We start from the raw sequence: 22,636 nt of genomic DNA, 5'->3' as shown, positions 1-22,636 counted from the left end.
TTGAAATAAATTACCTATTTAGAAAATCATATAAACTCTTAAAGCAATATAATTTAACTAGGGTTTGGGACCACTCTTGAATACTGAGAAAGTTCTAAGAAATTTCATGGTCCACATTTTTTGCGCTAGCCCCTCCTATATTATAATATATAAGCTGCACTTTTTTTCCTAACTACAATAACTCATTTCAGTCTAACCAACTATGAGGAAATCAACATTAAAAAAAAAAAAGCTTAGAAGAGTTTTGTTTTTTGTTTTTTTACTGTAGTTTAAAAAATATGTACATGGTAAAATGGTTAGCCTCTTAGGAAGAATCCCTGATAGAAACAACTTCTGTCTGCTTTGTCAAAGATTAGATGACAGTATGGGGATGGTTTCATCTCTGGATTCTCAGTCCTGTTCCAGAGGTCTATGTCTCTATTCTTTCTTGTGCCAGTACCATGCTGTTTTAGTTACTATCGCCTTGTAGTACAGCTTGAAGTCTAGTAGACTGATACCTCCCAGTTTGTTCTTTTTGCTTAAGATTGCTTTGGCTATACAAGATCTTCTCTGGTTCCATACAAAGCGTAGAGTTATTTTTTCTAGATCTGTAAAGAATGATGATGGTACTTTGATAGGGATTGCGTTAACTCTGTAGATCACTTCAGGTAGTATGGGCATTTTAACAATGTTGATTCTACCAATCCATGAGCAAGGTAGATTTTTCCATCTGTTTACATCTTCGATTTCTTTTCTTAGTGTTTCATAGTTTTCCCTGTATATGTCTCTTATCTCTTTCATTAAATATATACCTAGATATTTGATTTTCATTGAGGCTATTGTAAAAGGTATTGCGTTTTTTATTTGAATTTCAGCTTGACTGCTATTGGTGTATATGAATGCTTCTGACTTGTGTGTACTCATTTTGTATCCTCAGACTTTACTGAAGTCATTTACCAATTCCAGGAGTCTCTTGGTTGGATCCTTGGGGTTTTCTAGATATAATATCATATCATCAGCAAAGAGTGAGAGTTTGATCTCTTCTGTCTCTATTTGGATGCCCTTAATTCCCCTCTCTTCTCTAATTGCTCTAGCAAGAACTTCCAGCACTGTGTTGAACGGAAGTGGAGACAGTGGACATCCTTGTCTGGTTCCAGATCTAAGTGGGAATGGTTTCAATTTTTCCTCTGAGATAATTTTAAGGTATGTACTGTCTATGCCTATTTTGCTAAGAGACTAATCAACACTAAGGTGCTCACACAGTAGTAATATTCTTTCGGGGTAGGGGGCTTGGGGTGGGTAAATTCACAACTAATGGATGCAGTGACCATTGTGGGGGCAGACAGGGCACATCTTAAATCATGGTTGGGATTTGGCAAAGTCATAGCATGTAACCCAAATGTTTGTACCCCCATAATTTCTTGGAAAAAAAAAAAAAACAAAGATGCAGGGTGAGTTTAGTGCCCTACTATTGCACTGAATGATCGAATTCACTTTAGACAACCCAATCATGAGGAATTAGGAGGCTGAATGAGCAGCTATGCTCATAGATATATTGAAGAAGAGAAAGAAATACCAGCATCTTAAATAATCATTTAGTTTCTTTTGAACCACAAGATAGTTTTGTTCTAGTACTTAAATATACATGTGTCCTGCCAAGAAACTTAAGATCTGATAAGAATAGTTGAGAACAGTGATAGTTTATATAGTGTATTTCAACCTAAAATATACAAGCCCATGCCAAGATTAACGCTTCACCTTTCCACGCTGGAATCTATACAAGAGGAGAGAAGAGGTTCTAAAGCATTAAAAGAGACTTAGGACTCCCAGAATATTACAAATGAAAAGGATTTTAAGAATAATCTCATCCTAAACTGCAGGTAAATTTCTGTGCCCAAGCCATTTCCAATTAGTTGGAGGTGACTGTCTGAAGCACCTCAGGAAAATTCAGTGAAAAATTCAGGAAAATTCATAACTATGAGGAGTGTTTCAAATTATAAATGAGACTCATCGGAGGAGTTTCTACATACCTGCTGTGCAGTCAACATCATCTAGAAACCATCACGACACTTGAAGATGTATCCAACATTAAATAACATTGTTATCACTTAGAGGAAAAGCTATAAACTTACTGACTCTGTATTTAGTATTCAGTACACTTTGCTATACTAGAAGTAGCACACCAATGTGCAGGTAAATTTGGGTAATATACTACTAACTTGATAGCTCAGAAACAATAGGTTAGTTGTATGCTATCTGTAAGATACCTACTGGATCGTAAGTATCTTTAAAAAAATCTATTATTACAGTATCTCTTAAAATCTATTAATTTTACTTAAATTAGTAACTCTTGAGGATTGAAATATCAAATCCATTATTTTAATTCACACACCTTTAATTGGCTTCCCGGTAGCTAGAGTGTACTTCCAATCCCTTTAACTTTGGGTTTATCCAAGTCATAGCCAATGCTTAATGCATTTTAAAAGATAAATTACTAAACCTTGTGACTCATTGTTTGTTATTCCTGTTTATAATTTAAAGGGCAAACTCAGTGTGTCATTATCTAAGCCATGCCAAGCATCAGCATCTCTTAGCAGGGAAAATAATCAGTATCTATGCAACAAAGAATAAATAGATATCTTTCTCTTAGCATTTTTGCCTACGTTAGGTACGCATAAAGATAAAACGCTGTTTTACTGCCCTAGATTTTTTTGTTTGTTAATTTTATTAAGTTCACAGTTCAAGTCATGACTATTTACAAAAAGTTCTATTGTGAATCAAATTTTCTGTTATGTCTGTAGAAAATTCAGTTTGATAATATGTGTACTCTACATATTTTTGGTTAAATATCATGCTATTCTTATGTTATTTTAATTTTTGTGGGTCAGCAATATCCATTGCTGTGGTTTTTAACCTTGTTAGTGTATCAGATACATGTGGAATTTTGAAAATACATAGATTGCGGGGAGTTAGCTACACTCCCTGCAAAGGGGTTCTTGTGTTGGGTCCCTCAGGCAGGCGTCGTCACAAAGGATGAAAAAATAGTAGGAAACAGACATAAAAAATAATACGCAGAGCCAAAGATATAGTTCATAGGGTATAGGTTTATGAAGACAGACAGGAGGGTATCCGGAAGATTATATCCATTCCCACGGAGATATAACAAAGACTGAACTTTTACACAGGTACTTAGAGATTTACACAATGATAGATAGTTTGGTTCAGGGTCAATAGTCATCTAACAGCCTACTACAGATCATTCAACTAACTCTACCTAGGTAAACAATGAGTTAAATCTTCTTAGGGTAAAATGCTAGGTTTATGATACGGCTATTACTTTAGCAAAAATAGAGACATCGTGGCTCTGGTTGTTTTGAGCTAAAACAGATTTCAGAAGTCAACATGAGCTGTGCCTTATTTTGCTTATTTTAAACGCATAGTTCATCTGGGCCCAACTCGGGCAATATATCTGTTTAATCAGCTCTCGGCATATTTCATAATCGGCTCTCCTCCCTGGGAGGTCTCTCTTTGTTGATCACCTCTGGCAACCTAGGCTCTAGGCAAGACCTGCTTTGTCTTTCAAAACAGGTGAGAACCATAAGCCCCAGTTTACAACTGTCACTTTGCAGCTGTTACTGACGATTGAGACGCTCTCCTGAGGTGAGGCAGCTTTTGAACGAACACGTTTATTTCTTCTTTAAGGCAAAGCCTTATTTGACTTCTGAAATCAAATCTTGTCTCTAAAAATACAGGGGGCATTTTTCTATAAAGGAGTATTCTTAGGCTCAACATCTCCCCCTTTTTTTATTTTTTGAAGAAAGTTGATGGAGTTGGACAGCCATCACAGCGAGGCATTGGTCTCCGGATTCTTGTCTTCTTCGGAGTTTTCTCCAAACTGTAAGTAAGCACAAGCAAAGGATTAATATAATGCTAAAAGTTACTATAGTGGAACTCCCATAGATCTTCAGATGATAAAATGGATCAGCTGACTCTAAAGCAGAAGAGATGCCAATAACAATGTAAGCTTCAGAGAGTAATTTAAGTTTATGACTGAAGGTAGTTAATATTTCTTGTTGTAAGTTTCCAATCTCTTCAGTTAGATTTCTTTAAGCAGATGTTTTTGATGTTTTCGGAAGGAAACTGAGTTTGATTATATATATGAGGTGTAACACAAAATTGAGTGATATTCCAATCGCAACGGAGTCTTAAGTTGCTTTTGTAGACTTATAACCTGGTCTCTTAACAAGGTGAATGCTTGTTGTAAGTCAGCCACTTGAGTAGCCAATTTGCTGTCAATTTGATTTTGGGTAGACCATGATTGATTTGAATCATGGTGCCAATTTTGAACAAATTCAGTAGTCTGAACGGTTTGATGCAGAGCCACACCTGCGGGGGTCGCAGAAGCAGTGACAGCAATGATTCCCAAAATAGCTGCTATTAAGAGACCAATAAACCTTTTTGTACATTAAAGAATGTGGTTAGTTTATCCAAAAGGAACATTGCTGGTATTTCTTGCCAGACTCTATTCATTTTAACAGGTAACCACAGTTCTGTTCTGGCTTTGAGAATACAAAGTGTTTCTTTATAAGGATTGAACTTTATGGAATTGTCAATACAGGTATGATAAGAACAGTTGTTACAGGTCACTAGGAAGGAAGGTTCATTATAGACAGCATGTCCAATCATAAATAAGTAAGGCAGTCTAACACAAACTTGGACATAATGAGTAGAATTTAAATTAAAGGTCCATTCTCGGTTATTGTTTATATCCAAAGTGTGTGTGCTAATCCAGGCCTGCAAAGGGTGCAAAGCAGCTGATATTTTCCACAATTGATCATGAATAGGGCCATTTAAAATATGAGGGGCTGGAGGGCTCATACCATTATTGAGCTATGTAATATGACTTTTAAGGTCAGTGTCTTTTACAGACATTGAGATAGCAGTTTTATTCCAATGAAGCTTTTTAAGATTATGAGAGGAGGCAGGATGTCCATAGGGACTCCAGTCTAGAACAACACCATAAGATGTGGACCCAGCAAGAATGCGCCCCGTGTGAGCTCTACAATTTTCCCATTGTACCCAAGTTTTAGGGTCAGAAATTATTACTTTCTTACAAATGGGTACATTTGTGGGTGCAATTTTAGAATGCCCAAAAGGAGAAAAAGAAGAGACAGAAGGAATAACTGGGCTTTAATTTTATCACCAGTTGAATTGCTGGTAACTAACCAGGTTTGGGTGGCAGGTTTTAAACAATGAATACCTTTACCAATACATATAGGAGGGCCTTCTGTCCCAACATCATATTTATTAATTCTGGTGCCCTCTTCATTGGGTTTCATTGGACCATGATAATCATAAGGTCCTGGTAGCCAATTAGAAATCATTAACAAATACTAAGAAAGGCATGTCAGCCCAACTGACAATCTTATTTAAAGGTGGATTAGGAATATATGCCCAATAGTGATAGGTTTGGTTGCCAGACACTCTTACCACCATGCTCACCATGCAGATCATGGCAAGAAAAATATTTACAGACGTTTTAGGTACAGATGTCTGGTTCAATGTCCTGTCTGCTGCTTTGTATGTTCTCTTCAGCTGTCCCCACGTCATGATCTGTGCCTGACGTGTCTTCCACTTTGGGCTTGATTCTTCTGCTTGGAGTCCAGACTGTTTGTCCATCATCTGTGAAAACACAAGCAAAAACTCTCCCCCACACCTTTGCCCATCCTTCTTTTCATTTATTTTCTATATATTCTTTTGACCAGATAGGCTGGTGAGAGAAAGAGTGTGATTGTCAACTCCCATTCCAATGCTTTTCTATTGCTGTTAACTTATCTTCCTTACGAATATTCAAAAATTTTAAAGTAAATAAGGCTTGATTTATTCTATCTTTGGGAGACTGTCTACCTCTCCCTTTTTGTTTTAATAACATGTTCTTTAGAGTTTGATGTGTACGTTCTATAATACCTTGTCTTTGAAGATAATAAGGAATGCTAGTAATGTGTTAGCAGGACCAGATATATTAGTATACTGACGTATGCTCCCCATTGTTGTAACAAATCCCTTTTCCATAGATTAATAGCAATGTTAGCCACATAAGGTTTTAAAGTGGCTGTCTGTTTATCAGGGCCTGAACAATTTAAAATTTGTTGACTTTGAAATATATCAGTCATAGTTCCTATTCCAGTAAGAACAGTAGGAACTTGTTGTAAAGGCCAAGACTTTGGCCAAAAACTTTTAGAAATAATTGTAACATCAGTTCCAGTATCTACAAGTCCAACAAAAGATTTGCCATTTAACTTAATTTCTAATGGAGGTCTCTGGTCATTAATAAAAGTTTGCCAATATACTTTAGTTCCCGTACTCCCAAAACCTCCTTGCCTTAGAACATCAGATTTTCCAATCTGTATTTAAGGTAACAATAGAAGTTGTGCAATACGGTCTCCAGTCTGAATAGGAAAATCAAAATTGGATCTTATCATAACTGATATTTCTTTTGAATAATCTGAATCAATTAGACTCAAATCCACTGAACTTCCTTTTAATGTTAGAGAGCTCCGGTCACTGATAAAAGCTCCGGAAAGGTTGTTTACATTTTTTTTTTCAAATGTCCTTTACGGACGTAATTGAGACCTTTTACGACAGTTCTTTGTTTTCCGGGAGGGATTGTTTTTCCCGCTGCTAGCCTCAGCTAACATTTGTATTTTAAAAGCATCTGGCTTGACCTTTTGGCAAAATTTTCTTTAAAAATTCTTTGAGCAGCAGATGTAAAAGCCACTAACACTTTGAATTAGCATTATTAAAAGCCAACATATGGAACCTCAAATTTCTCAAGTCAGGCGGATGAACCCTCTTTTGCACATCTTGTCATCTAGCAATAAAATCTACATAAGTTTAATTAACTTTTTCTGTAACATTTTACACAAGAAAACATCGACTGTTTAGGAGAAGCTATCTTTTCTTATGCTCTAATACAGCACTGCTGAATTTGAGCAATAACTTGATCATCATATTTTAATTGAGCATTTATGCCAAATCAGTTTTTTTTTTTCCCTGTAATTTGAGCCTTTAAAATTTTTAACGGCAGATCGCGAGATTGGTTTTAGCCAGGCTTGCTGGCGAGCCTTCTCTCTCTACCAGGTAGTGAACGGTAAAAATTTAGACGGAAACAAAACTGTCCGCGCCAGAGATTTCTAATCCCAAGGAATTAATCTTTCTGTTTGAGCCAGTCTTTTAAGCCAATCTTTGAGAGTTTTAGATGGAATAAGCTCACGTATATCACGGGGGCTCCGAGGTGTTTGCCCGGCCCCATCCTGATTATCAGAATTTGAGCCTGGCTGTATTATAGCAACAGGATAAAGACACCCTTCTAAATTTTCATTGAATTGTGCTTCCCTCATATCTTTTCTCAGACTTTAGTTTGTTCTTTAAAAGTTTTTCTAACAGCCTCTCTCATGGGCGGACCACGCTTCTGGGATCATTTGCATTGGAAAGCAGCGGTTCCCAAGCCTAAAGCAGCTGACTTGAGCCGCGCAGAGAGCTCTTGCTTAAAGTGAAAGCTCACCTGTAGAATTTTTTTCCCCCCTGTATTTTCTATAGACCCGAGAAGAGGGTCAGTAGCTTTTTCTACTGGCTCTGTCTTATCCTGGCCCAGTGCAGACGGAAGATTCCAATTGACTTTCTGGCTCCGGATCTTTCACTGAGCTTTTTTTTTTTTTTTTTTTTAGGATGGAAATCCTGCGTCTCGCTAATAGAGAATTCAGAGTTAGAATGAAATAGCTGTAGAGCTTGAGAAATCAAAGAGCAGAGTTTTTAAATACGTAGAGGAATCTTTTTTACTTTACGGAGCGCTTTTCATAATGTTTTTAGCGCCAGCTGCTATTGCTGCAGCTTGAACTCACCCGGAGGTGGGAACCAATCACAGGGCTTGGAAATTAAATGTGACAATTCCTCGAGGTCTTTCTTTTTGGCAGCTACTCCAGAACTCTTTAATAACTCTCAGCAATTCCACATACTCAGAAAAGATAGTCTTCCTCATTATTTTGTTCCAGACAGAATAATGTTTGTGATTCCTTAGCACAGAGTTCAGTAATAGACCAGAAGGTACCAGCTAGGAGAATCTGAGAACAGTTAGTGATTTAACGTTTACGTAAGAATATAATATCCCGTGGCCATATTATTCATGGTGTAGTTTCAACACTTTTAGTATACTTTCTTCAAATTAGGTAATTTTTGCAATACATAAATAGATTATTTTCAGAAATTATCCATTCTTTCGTAGACATACGTGGATACCGTTATTCTTATCAATGGTCTAATATAATTATTACTCCCCCAGAAACAGTTTTGTCCATTTGAGGAATAGATTTGTATTTGTCTTATAGTCTGTAAATTTTGCCAACAGTGAGAATATTATTGGATAGAATTTTTGGAATAAAATTAGAAAATCTGAAGAAATTTGTGCCATCAGTAATAATTAATATGCTAATGCAACATAATATGTGAAGATGAAAAGAGGGTACTAACAGAAACCAACTCTAGTTACCCACACTAAACTCCAACACTTTTTTATCTGCCTTCACTTTGACTTTCTCATTACCATCTTTTTGTGTCCTTGAACTACTAACTAATCTACTTAATACTCAACTTTTTGTTTCAGGGTTTATTTCTGGGAGTATCCAAACTAAATCACAACTTTATTGTATAGTACTGGTTCCTGGACTGCCTATTTCCAATAATCATTCCTGGCCTACTTCCTTTTAGACTCTAACTTCAAGCCAGAGAAAATAATCAGTGTTCCTACACAAGAAAGTTTCAGTTCTCATAACTTCAGTGTAAATTTCCTTTTAATTCTAATTATTTTATTTACTGATCTCATTGCAGTCTCTCCACTTTACTTTTAAGACTTCACAGTTTTGACAAGTTTAACTCTAAATTTTGACTTATTTCTTCATGTTTCTGTTTCTTCTTCTTTTTGGATTATGAAATCTCCATGAATGACTTAATTCAAATGATGTGCTTTTTACTAAATCTTAGGTTTTATTTGTACTTAGTATGATATAGGCAAATACATATCAAGCAACTGTAGTTAAAAAGCAACAAAGAAAAATATTGTAGAATATCACCCTCTGCTTCTGGGCTTCAAAGGAGCTATCTCTTTCCCCAAACAGGGATTCTTGACTCCTGTAGAAATCATCAGAAATTTAATTACAGTTCTTAAGATTTAAGTGGATGCCTCATGTCTAAATAATTGTTTATATTTTTGAATAACACTTTAACTGTTTCCACAATAAGAATATTAATTGCAAAACTATTACTTGTTTGAAGTTATGCTTTTACTAGTACATATTCTCAATGTATGTTTCTCTCCTAATATTTCAATGATAAAATATTAAGTTCTCATATTGCTACTCATCTCTACAGGAGTGCTCCCAGTGCAGTAACACTTAAAACCAAAATTGGGGTAGTAAATGAGAGGGAAAATGGTAGTACTTAATGTATTTGCGAACTCCCAAGTCAAACTTGAACATTAAGATACATTATGTTGATCGTGATGAATTGGCAATATCAAAACAGGAGCAAGTGTGATGGGATGCTGTGAAGTGTATTCATGCTCTTAAGGCAATTAATTCAAGATGAAAATGAAGTGGATGCCACAACAATAAGATGAGTGATTATCTTACAAAAGGAAAGAGGTTGTAAAGATGTAGAGAAGTATTATCCTTTTTTTTACTAATTATACAGTCTAATCATTGTAGAATTATTTTATAGCTTTTCTAGAAAATGTTTTTCTAATCTTTTATTTTGTTATAAATGACAACTTACAGAAATGTGGGAATAGCATAAGCATAAGAATCTCTTATACAGTATTTAACTGCCAATTCACCAATTCTTTTTCCCCAGCTTTTTCCTTATTAATACATTCATTCTCTGTCTCTATCTTTTTGTGTCTCTTTGTCTTTCTGTCTCTCTCTGTCATTGTGACTGCAATTTGAATTTTCCTAATGATTAATAATATTTAACATTTTGGGGGGGGTTTACCTACAATACATATATTTTCTTTGTAAAGTGTTCAGATCTTTTACTCATTCTTTATTGGGTTGTTTGTTTTCTTATTGCTGAATTTTGAGATGGCTTTATACTTTCTTTATACAAATCCTTCATCAGATACTGATTTGTTAATTTCTTCCAGTCTGTGATTAGTCTTTTCATTTTTCTATCAGTGTTTTAGGAAGAGAGTATTTTTTTAAATCCCAATGATATTATATACTGTGTTTTAGGTGTTATATCCAGGAAATCTTTATCTAATCCATGATCACCAGGATTTATTTTCTAATTTTATTTTTTTGTTGAAGTTTTAAAAATTGTACACAGAACTCTGAATTTTTTCTCTTGAATTTACTGTATACTATTAAGTTATTAAGACAAAATTTCTCCAATATACAATTTGACTACTAGTGTTCTTAGGGGATGATATTTTATTTCAAAAAGTTGTGAGCCTTAAATTTTAAAAAGCTAATATTTGTAAAGCTTTTAAAGTAGGGCCTGGTTTATAATTGGCACAAGTGGCACACTGTGCCATTAAAAATGTTAATATACCTAAATAGCTTAAATAAAAATATGATAATAGGACATATTAAGAGGAATGCAAACAAATACAAACATAATAATCAAATATAATCATTATAAAATATTTTTTTATATTATTTTTCTTCACACTTATAAATGTAAGATATCTTTGATGGTACTAGCATTTATGGATCTTTTAACAAACATTAAGCTTATAGTAGAAAAATCATTGGTCATTTCAGTAATATAGGAAAACAGTAACATCATTAGTATCTTAGTAGCACTGGAAAATTATTGATTAAAAACAACTTATAACTTATGTAAGGAATATTGCCTAATATTCTGTCTTACTATATTTGGCAAATTGAAATATTTACATTTTCTATATATTCTACCTTTTTAATAGTTGATTACGTTTTACTAAAAAAAAGTATTCATAAAGATAATCTGACACTGAATAAAGCAATAAGTATAACATTAAAATGATGAAAAAACGATCTTAAGCTACAGATTGCTTGTTTTATGAGGTATTTCTAAATTTGCAATATATTTGTTATGTATTAACTACATACATATCAGAATAAACAACATTAAACAAAAGAACTATATTTAACATTTCAAATTCTTGAGATGATTTTCAAAAGTAGCTGTTTTCATTAGGTATTTTAAACTATCTAGTCACCTAGCATAGCTTCTCTGTTTGTCATATGGCCAAATGGCCGGTTTATTCACTCAGAGCCACACTTTCAATGTGTGTGGGTGTATTTTAATATTAGAAAGATATAGTATGAAGTGATTTATGATGGATATAGATGCAAAATGTACCAACAGTGACACAATTGGGAACAAATATTTTTTCATTATATATTTGGTTTGCTATCATAGTCCATCATATTTCTCAATTTTACACTATTAAAATTGTTCACTTATACAACAATTTTCATGATGAACTACACATATATAAATATAGGCATCATAGATTTAGAACTTATTGGCAAACATCGCACAATTTTAAGTCTTTTCTCTTTCATACTGACACGCAAAAAACCTAATTACTGGCCGGGCGCGGTGGCTCACGCCTGTAATCCTAGCCCTCTGGGAGGCCAAGGCGGGTGGATCGCTCGAGGTCAGGAGTTCGAGACCAGCCTGAGCGAGACCCCGTCTCTACTAAAAATAGAAATAAATTATCTGGACAAATAAAAGTATATATAGAAAAAATTAGCCAGGCATGGTGGCGCATGCCTGTAGTCCCAGCTACTCGGGAGGCTGAGGCAGTAGGATCGCTTAAGCCCAGGAGTTTGAGGTTGCTGTGAGCTAGGCTGACGCCAGGGCACTCACTCTAGCCCAGGCAACAAAGTGAGACTCTGTCTCAAAAAAAAAAAAAAAAAAACCTAATTACACAAATCTACATGTGGATCCATAGAAAACTCTGCCTTTTAGGCCAGGAATTTTTTTTAACATATGCTTTTATTTTATTTTTTTTTAACAAAGCAGTGAGACATCTCACTTTGGATCCTAGACTACAAAAACAAATAGTGAAACAATTGGAAAACTGTGAATACTTTCTGTACAAAAGTATAATATTGGCTTAATGTTAATTTTGGATCTTGAAAACTCTTCTATGGTTTTGTACGAGTCTCCTTGTTTTAAAAATATATTTATTTTAGAATTTACAGTAGAGTTACATATGTGTGTATATATATGTGTGTGTGAATATTAATGAGAGACAGGGAGAGAGATAATATATAAATCAATGCAGTAAACATTATACATCATTTAAGGAATATATGTATAATAGTTGTTCAGAAATTATTGTAACTGTTTTAAAGTATGATTTTTATAACAGAGTATTTTATAATTTGAACTAGTTCAGTGCTATAATTTTAAATAAATAATACTATAAACATTTCATTAAATAGTTCATATTTTTATAAATTAAATGATAATGAAAATACCAAAGTTTCTCATAAAATTTCATAGCAATCCAAGAAACAAATCAAGATGCTTGCAAATGAAATGTGACATGTATATCTCATATTCAATGAAAAATTTAAGCAATTAAATTGCCTTTTAATAACCGTCATATGCTCAATCCCTTAAGTAACCTTTTCTCTATCTCTGGTGTAAGCTGTTTTCAGATTTAGATGTCTTTTGATGTGCTGACAGTACCAAATGTTCTCTGACAAATTATTTACAAATGTTAATGTTCCACTTTAGATCAGGCAATGTTTTAATTTAACTCAGATTTATGTTTTATTTCTTTTCCCTGTTTCTCTATATTCATACTTCAGGGATCATATTAAATTTTTAAAATAAAAAACCAACCAAACAAACAAACAAAAGAATGGGAGCAAAATATCAGACATTTGATTAAAATAGTGAAGTGTTGTGTTGAAAGCACATAGTCCATAATTGACTATATTCAATTTATTTCACTCACGATTTTCATATTTATATTTTTCTGTACTTGTTTACATTGAATAAAAACAGTAAAAGGCCTTATATAGTTTTGCATACAAAAACTTGAAATCCAGAATTAACTGAGACTTGGTACTTGATTTATACCCCAAGCTATTACAATATGTGGTATAGAGACAAGGGATGATTGTGCTGTAAAGGAATGGAGAACATTAATTTTTTCTGATTTATTTCATAAAGGATAACTCTAATTTTTTACATTTCTCTTCCTGGTAGATACATCTGTCCTTAAAAGCCCTAACAAGAGACGGACAAGGATTCTTAAGAAAAAAATTAGCCAATAATCTCATTACACTCAGGAAGGACTTCTTCCTCTGGAATCTTATTTTATTGTCACTTTCATGACTCTCAAATATAATTAAATTTGTGATTTTTTTTTTTAATAATTTACCTGAACTTTCTGTGTTACAACAGGACAACCATGCTTGCTGCTTGCTGCTGTCCTTTCTAGAGGTCAAGTTCAATAACATTTCATGTAGTATATTTGGGATTTAATCTACCAATGTGGTTTTTTTCCCCCATTTATATTCTCTTTTTAAATGTTTTTATAGACCTTTCTATGCTGTCCTTGTGTTGAATTTTATCCATCCCCACCATTTGCTTATTCCCTCCTCTTTTAGCATTCAATTATATTTCTCTCATTTATTTCTTTAAATAGTTGCCCTTGAGTTGAGTTTTCAGTGCATATGTACAACTAATCCAAGCCTTCTTTCAAACAACACTGTGTCACCTCCAGGTGGTTCTTACATTCAGGTCCCTTAAAACAGAATATTTCCCATTATTCTCTCCCATCCCTTAAAATAGTGTTGTCATTAATTTCAATTCCCCCGAAGATAAAATCAATGAATACTTAGCTGCTGTTATTATTTTGAATAAACTATTACTTGATAGATCAATTAAGAATCAGACGATAACATATTTTATTTTACCTTCATTTATTCCTTTTCTAATAGTAGTTTCCTTATGTATATATCTGAGTTTCTGACCTATATAATTTTCCTACTTTCTGAGAATCTTCTTTAGCATTTCTTTCTACTGGCAACAAATTCCAACATTTTTCTTAAACTGAGAAAGTCTTTATTTCTCCAACAGTTTTCACTGACAGAATTCTATATGGTGCTGTTTTGTTTTTTTCCCCCTCCCTTTCAACACTTGAAATATTTCATTCAGCTGTCCTTTTGTATGAATAATTTCTCAAAAGATGTCTAATTGAATTCTTATCCTTGCTTCTCTATATGTAAGGAGTTTGTGTTTGTTGATGTTTTTTTCTGGCTTCTTTGATGATTTTCTCTTTATCTTTGATTTTCTCCAGTTTCTATATAATATGCTTATGTGTATATATTTTGGTATTTATTTTACTTAGTGTTCCTTGAGCATCCTGGACCTATGTTTTGGTGTGTATCATAAATATTGGGGAATTAGTAATCATTATTGCTCCAAATATTTCTTCTCTTTCTTTTTCTCTTTTTCTCCTTCTGGTCTTCTCAGAAGTATTTTGCACATTATTTATTGTCTCACAGCTTTAGGGAATGCTATTCTGTCTCATTTTATTCTTTTTTTCTCATTGCATTTTAGTTTTGGATGTTTCCATTGACATTTCTTCAAGCTGAATCATTCTTTCCCTTTATATGTCTAGTGAGCCCACCAAAGGCCTTCTTTGTTTGTGCTACTTTGTTATTTCTAGTATTTTCTTTTCTTTTTTTCTTTTTTTTTTTTTTGAGACAGAGTCTCAATCTGTTGCCCAGGCTAGAGTGCCGTGGCATCAGCCTCACTCACAGCAACCTCAAACTCCTGGGCTCAAGCAATCCTTCTGCCTCAGCCTCCGGAGTAGCTGGGACTACAGGCATGCGCCACCATGCCCAGCTAATTTTTTATATATATTTTTAGTTGTCCAGCTAATTTCTTTCTAGTTTTTTAGTAGAGTCGGGGTCTCACTCTTGCTCAGGCTGGTTTCGAACTCCTGAGCTCAGACGATCCTCCTGCCTCAGCCTCCCAGAGTGCTAGGATTACAGGCATGAGCCAATGCGCCCAGCCAAAAGCAAAGTCTTGAATTTCAGTTCAACTTTGATCATATACCAAGAATATTAAAAAGATATCAGAATAATCTATGCATAGAGATGAACACACTGAATGAATGCAGAATTAGAAATCTAGTGAAAATATTATAAACAGACTAAACTAGTAGAAGTGATATTTTATAATTATTTAAAATCAAAATGTTTTAAGCATTTTGTTTTCTATTTTAACCTGAAATTTACTCCTGCATTTTGAACTCTTTATCTCATTTTAAATATATATCCAAGGCTACTTAATTTTCCAGCTGGTGTTAGATTTATAATTGGGATTCTGGAATAAACCATCATATGGGCTTCTTCCTACCCAGTTATAAATCTTAGCTACTCTGCTACAGCAGGTAATGCTGATGGTTTGGTGGTGATCATGGGAGAGACTTAATAATCAGAAGTTTGGCTTTTACCATTATGATAAAGGTTTATTCAGCATTTATTTTTACCAGAAACTATACTGTTGATTAAGCTTTCTTTCTTTCTTTTATAATCTCACATGCCTGGTGGTTGTTTTTTCCTCTTTTTAGGTGTGCTGTTTTTGTTTATGTTGTCATCTATTATAGCGATGGTTGGTTTCGTCTATAAACCTTAGCTATAGTTTGGTTGGTTGGTTTCCCCTATAAACCAAACTTAGACGAAAACTTAAAGAAATAAAGTATTGACATTTTAAAAACATTAAAAAGTAAGTATAGAGTGGAGCAATATCCTCTAAATGTTCAACAGAAAACCTTCAAAAATATATATTATTCATTCCATTAAATTAATCCTATCAAAAAATTAGATCATATATAACTATAGAATATTTACAGGTCGTTCAAATCTATATCTTATTGTATCATATTTCTTTTTTTCAATTTCAAGATATTATGGGGGTACAAACATTTTGGTTACAAGTAATGACTTTGCCTCACCCAAGCCAGGACTAGAGGTGTGAGAGGTGTGCCCTTCCCCCATACAGTGCACACCACATCCATTAGTTGTGAGTTTACCCACCCCACCCTCCCACCTGACCGACACCCTGTGAAAATTACTACCATGTGAGCACATTAGTGTTGATCAGTTAGTACCAATTTGATGGCAAGTACACGTGGTGCTGTGATACCTCACTTCGAAGGATCGGCTCAGGCTCTATCCAGGATAATATAGCAGGTGCTAAATCACCATTGTTTTTTGTGGCTGAATAGAACTCCAGGGTATACATATCCCACATTTTATTAATCCACTCATGGATTGAACAGCACTTGAGTTGTTTCTACATCCTTGCAATAGTGAATTGTGCTGCCATAAACATCGGAGTGCAGATGTCTTTATTATAGAGGATCTTTTGTTCCTTTGAATGGATGCCTAGTTGTGGGATTGCTGGATCAAATGGTATTTCTATTTTTAGCTCTTTGAGGTATCTCCAAATTATTTTCCACAGGGATTGTTCTAATTTGCAGTCCCACCAGCAGTATAAGAGTGTTCTTATCTCTCCACATCCACGCCAGCATTTGTTGTTTTGGAACTTTTGATAAAGGCCAGTCTCACTGGAGTTAGGTAATATCTCATTGTGCAGAAAGTCCCAGAAAGTTTCATTTGTACATTTATTTATTTTTTTTTTGCCTAATTTACAAGAAAGAATAACTTAATGGGAAAAGCCTCTACCTCTTAAATATATTACTTCTGATAATACAAAAGTAAAAAGTAACCTTCCACACAGCTTCTCTCTCTAAGAGGTACAAAAATGTTGGGTGTACTATCCTCAGTTCTTACAGACTTAATTTAAGAAAACATTAAACTGTACCAACAGTTTTCAATACAGATTAACTTCAATTAAACTGTGAACTGCAAAACATAATTTGATTTAATAATAAGGATGGCTCTATTGTCTTAATTTCTGTTTCTAGTTATGTCATAAATATACAAATCTAAAAATAATAAAAACACCATTATTATTTGTAAAGTAAAAATTTCTTATTCATTATTTCTTTGATAAAGCCATAAATACAATCTCAGTTCAACCACAAGAATTGTAGAACTTTCAAGATTTCACATCAAAAATTAATAAAATTATGACTTACAATTATACATTTAATTACACATATTTTAATCTAACCCAAAATTCAGTGTATTTAAATGAAATCACACATAGAATGTAATCTGAAAAGGATCAAGAAAATAGTTCACTTTTGAAAACAGTTTTTATCCAACTTTCTTATATAGAAAACAAGGAAAGGAAGAAATAAAAAAGAAAGGAGACAAAGAAATGAAGGAAGAAAGGAGGAAAGTAGATAAAAGCAAAAGTAAAAATGAAGAGCAGAATTAAAAAAAAAACTATAAGTACTTCTCTTAACTATGTACAGTACATTGTAACTTTGCTATTTTGAAATCCACTGCTCAAAAGCCCATGTCTGCTGAAGTCCTTTACTGTAAAGCGTACTTTACTGCAAAGCAGAGCTCTTTTCCAGAATCAATTTTCACTTATTAGTGGGTTAATAAGAAACTTATTAGCATTTTCTGTTCCTCAGAGGCATTCTTAAAAATGAGGCCATAATGATCTTGACACATGCCCTAAGATGATGATGAAAAGCTTTACTAAGTCAAAAAAAGGCAAAGAATCAGATTCATGTGTAGCAAATATTTCCCAAAGATATTAGAATTCCAATGCACACTATGCTTATATGTAAGCCAAAGGCTGAATTGTTGCATGTGAAGTCCTTTTTCCTATTATAATGTCTTATCTACAAATTGGATATGGTCATGTGTCACATAAATTTTTGACTAAGAAGCTGTAATGTCAATTTTATCAAAGTTCCATCTGATTATAATGCAGAATAGCCTTAAGCAAAGGCCTTTGAGGGCCCTGCTTCACCTAATAGAGATATGGATAAATTATAAGCTTGCTTGCTGCAGAGCCCATAAGTTATACTGTAGCCACTTCTATAAGAGAAGCAATGGAATAGAAATGAGATCTCACAACTTGAACATTTTTAGATATCAAAGTCATTACATTATGAGATGAAACTCATGAAAAATTAACACTCAAATAATTTGTCCATAGTCAACTCATTTACTTAATTAAAATGATAGAATTTAGGAAAGTTGAAGTTAAGTTAAATAGCATCAATATGTATAAAATAATAAAGAATTATTAGTAATGAAACGGATACAGGCTTTGAAGTATCACCAATTTGAGTTCAAATCAAATATGTTTTATTGATAGGAAACTTGCAACTTTCTTATTTTCCTAAAGGAATGTGTTTTAATGAGTTAATTCATGCAATGAAATATGTAACTATGATGTGATTCCTTAGATAATTGCCATCAAAGACAAAGAACAAACAAAAAAGCATTCATTTCTTCAGCTGACTTTATACTAACCATGAAATAATATGTATGCAGTCTTCCTCTTATTTCCTTGGATGCATTTGCCAAATTATATAAGAAATTGCAATTTCAAAGACAGATGACTAAAACTGAAGAATTGAGGATACAATTAATAAGACTTTCTATTCAGTAGCTAACATGCTTCTATCCATAAATTCCAGTGTAATTCTACCTGATTATCTCAGAATTGCCAAATTCATTTTGCAATAGGGGACCTTCCTCTTTCTCTTGCTAGTGCTCTTTCCATGGTGGGATGGTTACTGTCTCACCATTCCTTTTTGTTTATGAATAATCTCCTTACAGAGGCCTTACCTGAATAAAATACCTGAGTTTTTTTTCTTCAAATATATATTTTAACCCTGTTTTAGACGTTTTCTTCATAGCATTTACCATACTTTTAATAGCACCTCTCTTTCCTGCTTTGTTTTCTATCACCTCAAAAACTTCGGAAGGTGTACTATGCCAGAAAATACTACAGTGTAAGAAATAAATAGTACTCAAAAAGCAGTTGGTCGATACTTGTTAATTAATATTATTCTAATTGACAAACCATAATTATATACATTTATGGGGTACAATGTGATGTTTGGAGATATATATACCCAAGAGAATAAATGAATATGGCATATGACATATTATTATTTCAGCACATGGTAAATAGTACCTATAACTCCATTATGAAGCTTTTTAATTATTGTTAATTATATTGCATCCATATAGACACAAATTTTTAAACTCTACCAGACATGTGAATTGGCTATTCAAAAGCCATGGTGTTCTCTTTGCACAAAAATCTACTGACTAGACAATGGGAATTCTGAAAGCCAAAAAAACAAACAAAAATCTTAGCCCCTCATAAATAAGGTTACCCATGCAACTTGTTCATGTTTATAATTAATCCCTTATAAACATGCCAAAATATGTTGTCTCCTGCCCATAACCAGAAACTCCTGGGTCTTATGGAGTACTTAGGGAGATTTATCTTCCCAAATAATAAAAGGAAAAGACTTTGAATAAAGACAACTTGGGTCTTACTGATTTATTTCCGCCAGAATTGTAAATGCAGGGCCTAGAGGCAGAGTAGACTCCAACATTATGAGAATTAAGGCATATGCTAATAATGAAAAGAGAATTTGATTTTTTCATAACAAAGTTGAATTATAATACTAGGTCCAAACTATCTTATCCCTTAACAATGTGTCAGTAATACAAATAAACTCATTATCTGCTTTTGATTATTTTTAGTGGCTTAGCTTTCTAACATAAGCTTTACAGATTCACTTATCATTTTGTCATATAATCGAGCTTCATATCAATTTTCATGACAATCTTCTGAATTCTAAAGCTATATAAATTATAATCCTTGGAATATTGAAGAATTATATTTACTATAACCATGCTATACCTAAAGTACAAATTAAATAAAATAACAGCAATATCAATATAAACACTTTTAATGAAAACCATGCAAATATTTAACATAATTCTTCTAGCCATTTTAACTGTCAGCAGTACCCATTAATATATGACAAATTCTGTAAATAAAAATATTTCCTATTTATATAAATTATCTTTTTTTTTTGAATTATGGTTATAGTCACAATTCAGTGGTCCCCAACCTTTTTGGCACCTGGGACCAGTTTCACGGAAGACAGTTTTTCCACAGATGGGGGTGAGTGGGTTGGGTAGAGGGTAGGCGGTGATGTGCAGCATTATACACATTTTATTCTTATGTAACAAATGAACAGTATAAATAATAGAAATTTGAGTACATAGGACACTCTTTTTTAAATATTTTTTAAAAAGTCAGTTCTATATATATTGTTTATTTAGCATTCTCAAAATATCAAAAACATTCAATTGAATGCATGGTATTTCATAAAATTTGCAGTTAATTTAAAAATTGACCAGTAGTTACAGATGAGCACTATTCTTCATTTTGCTTCTAGACACTTTAATCAACCTGCCAGCATGTTGGGATCAATCAGTTGTGGCAGTTGTGTTCATTCATCTTTGTCCTGCCATTCATCCTATGGCAGTAAGGAGCATGCTGTGTAATTGAATTTGGTTGAAATCTAATATAAGAGCAAACAGTGACACAGTAGCTATAACTAGTTTGATTCAAAAATTTGGGCACATGATTGTGCTAGCTGTTTTCAGGGAGAGGCATACGATACTTTATTCTCTACTATCATAAGTGAGAGCTTTGGGGGAAAAGCACTCGGCATGCTTTAGGACACACTAAGTTTTCATAGATTCTCAGTTGAAAAATTGCAGTTGATGAGAAGAAAGAGAGTACCAAGTACAAAACAGTGTTTTTTAGAAAATAAGGACATAAAGCTTAAGGCATAGAAATTTTCCAGGTTATATAAACAAGATAAAGTCTTAAAATTGTCTGTAAATATTGTCATGTATTTAGGAAATGTATGTGATACAGTAAAGGTCCCTGTTTTAGAGAATTAGAGAGTTTGAAAATATTTACATCTACATATCTATAAATCTATACCCATATCTATATCTATATTTACTTGTGTTCTGTTTCAAAATTTTGCCCCTGGTTGTGTTTTTTAAAGTTAATTTTGAAATGTGAATGAAGCTAGCTTATGTGGATGAAAATAATCACCTTGAATTATTTGTTTTTATATTTTAGGCAAGTAACACGTTTCTCTGTGAAGCAGGTTCACTGTGCACTGGGTCCGGTGAGTCAGAGCACATACACAAGTAACATGAAGTAGATTTATTACTTACAGATGGGCAGCAAGGGACAAAAGCAGCCTAGGATCCATTGTGAGCCAGTCTCCCAGAGCTCAAGAAAGCCTCCGGGGGGCAGTTGGAGTCTAAGCTGCACACACACCCTACTAGCACAACACTTAAGAGACCCTGAAAGAGCCCACCCTGGGTTCTGTCCCTCAGGAGTCACAAGATTCACTGGACAAAGCTTTGAAGAACATCTTGATTCCAGTGGAGAGGAATAAATCCCAGGCTGCCTCAGGCACTTCCTCCCTGTCCCAGAATAATGCAGTCCCAGCACATTTTCCTGTTATTTTTTAGAAATATAACCAACAAAAGGAGGAGAACTTGGTTGGTCCCAGACCACCTGGAGAATTTTCCCGCAGTTCACGTCCCAATCTAAATATCTCCCTTAGCAAAGCTAATCCATGTCACATAATCGTCAATCTCCTGGACCTGGAGGCAGAGCAACGTTTGTCTTGTCAGATATATATAACACCTTGATTGATACCATCTCAGTGGAACATCAAGTCATAGCTAGAATATATTTTACTGAACTCAGGAAAACTATGGATCCAGGTCAAAAGTTGTTCAAGAGATCAAAGGTTCCTACAGGTGAATCTGTTGTCTGCAGCAGGGAGCCTGCTTCAGGATCTCTGCTACTTGTGTGTCTGCAATATCTGCTGTGTTTATCCCGGTATAGTAGGAGGTGTTTGGCAATAGCATGCATTCTTCCCAGTGGGCTAAAAAAAAAGTCTAAAGCAATTTTGTGTTTTAAAATAACTTTCCCAAGGGAGCTGAGAGATCCTTGCTGGGTTGCCAAAGCAGTTTGAAGCAAATCCTGAGTTAACAAAATAAAGTCCTGTTCTCCACTTAATATACAGTGTTGTTTTAGTTGAATAAAACATTGGGGCTTGTATAGTTTAGATGGCAAGCAAGAGTAGATTATGCCCTGCTATTATAGCTGATGTTCTTAGTTGTTAGGGTGCATGTCCCTCATGTGGCTGTGATGTTCTGTCCCACAAGCAGCCAAAATGCCAATGCCTATTATGCACTCAGCAGTGGTAACCACGGTCACCAGCACCTGAAATGCCCACAGAGCCCCCAACCACAAGCAGTACACACCATGGGTCATTGCATTCATCCCCAAATCTCCCAATGTCATCAGTTTAATTTTTCCCTAAGGGTACCTGAAAATGTCACGAGGTCTCCATTATCCAAGAAACCCAGAAGAATCTGAATTCCCTTCTTTTCTTCTCTCATTTTAACAAGAGTACAGGGCCATTGGCCTCTGGTTGGGGACCAACAGATCTTGGCTCCATTCCTAACTCTGCCATTTATCCCAAGACATTTGGATCTACAATGTCCCTTTATCAAACAAACACATCAACCAGGCTGCATAAGACTTCCTTGGTCTTTCTCAGTATTGATGCATTTTTTTTTTCTTT

General features: G+C 34.2%; 1 protein-coding gene and 1 long non-coding RNA gene across 2 annotated transcripts; one reads left to right on the top strand and one right to left on the bottom strand.

Annotated features, from left to right (window-relative positions):
* Positions 1 to 1,136: 1,136 nt before the first annotated feature.
* On the top strand, positions 1,137 to 21,158 carry LOC123624261. Its single transcript, XR_006730095.1, has 3 exons — positions 1,137 to 1,182; positions 3,797 to 3,876; positions 21,109 to 21,158. It is a non-coding gene; the product is annotated as an uncharacterized LOC123624261 (long non-coding RNA).
* LOC123624260 (periphilin-1-like) lies at positions 3,731 to 6,241 on the bottom strand. Its single transcript, XM_045531889.1, has 2 exons — positions 5,482 to 6,241; positions 3,731 to 3,874 (listed from the first exon to the last, which is right to left on the bottom strand). Exons 1-2 carry the CDS (start codon positions 5,659 to 5,661, stop codon positions 3,821 to 3,823), a joined length of 234 nt encoding a protein of 77 aa, XP_045387845.1. The 5' UTR covers positions 5,662 to 6,241; the 3' UTR covers positions 3,731 to 3,820.
* Positions 21,159 to 22,636: the final 1,478 nt, after the last annotated feature.

Source organism: Lemur catta, chromosome 19, assembly GCF_020740605.2.
Source record: "Lemur catta isolate mLemCat1 chromosome 19, mLemCat1.pri, whole genome shotgun sequence".
Lineage (NCBI taxonomy): Eukaryota > Metazoa > Chordata > Mammalia > Primates > Lemuridae > Lemur > Lemur catta.
The sequence above is the reverse complement of the archived record's forward strand: the minus strand, read 5'-3'. Positions and strand labels throughout refer to the sequence as shown.

What these genes read in the sequence shown, in the direction of transcription:
- LOC123624260 (XM_045531889.1), bottom strand. Translation starts at nt 5,661, where the DNA reads ATGATGGACAAACAGTCTGGACTCCAAGCAGAAGAATCAAGCCCAAAG. An exon ending in TTCTTGCCATGATCTGCATG is followed by an intron (nt 3,875 to 5,481) that starts GTGAGCATGGTG and finishes GCTTACTTACAG; the next exon opens with TTTGGAGAAAACTCCGAAGA.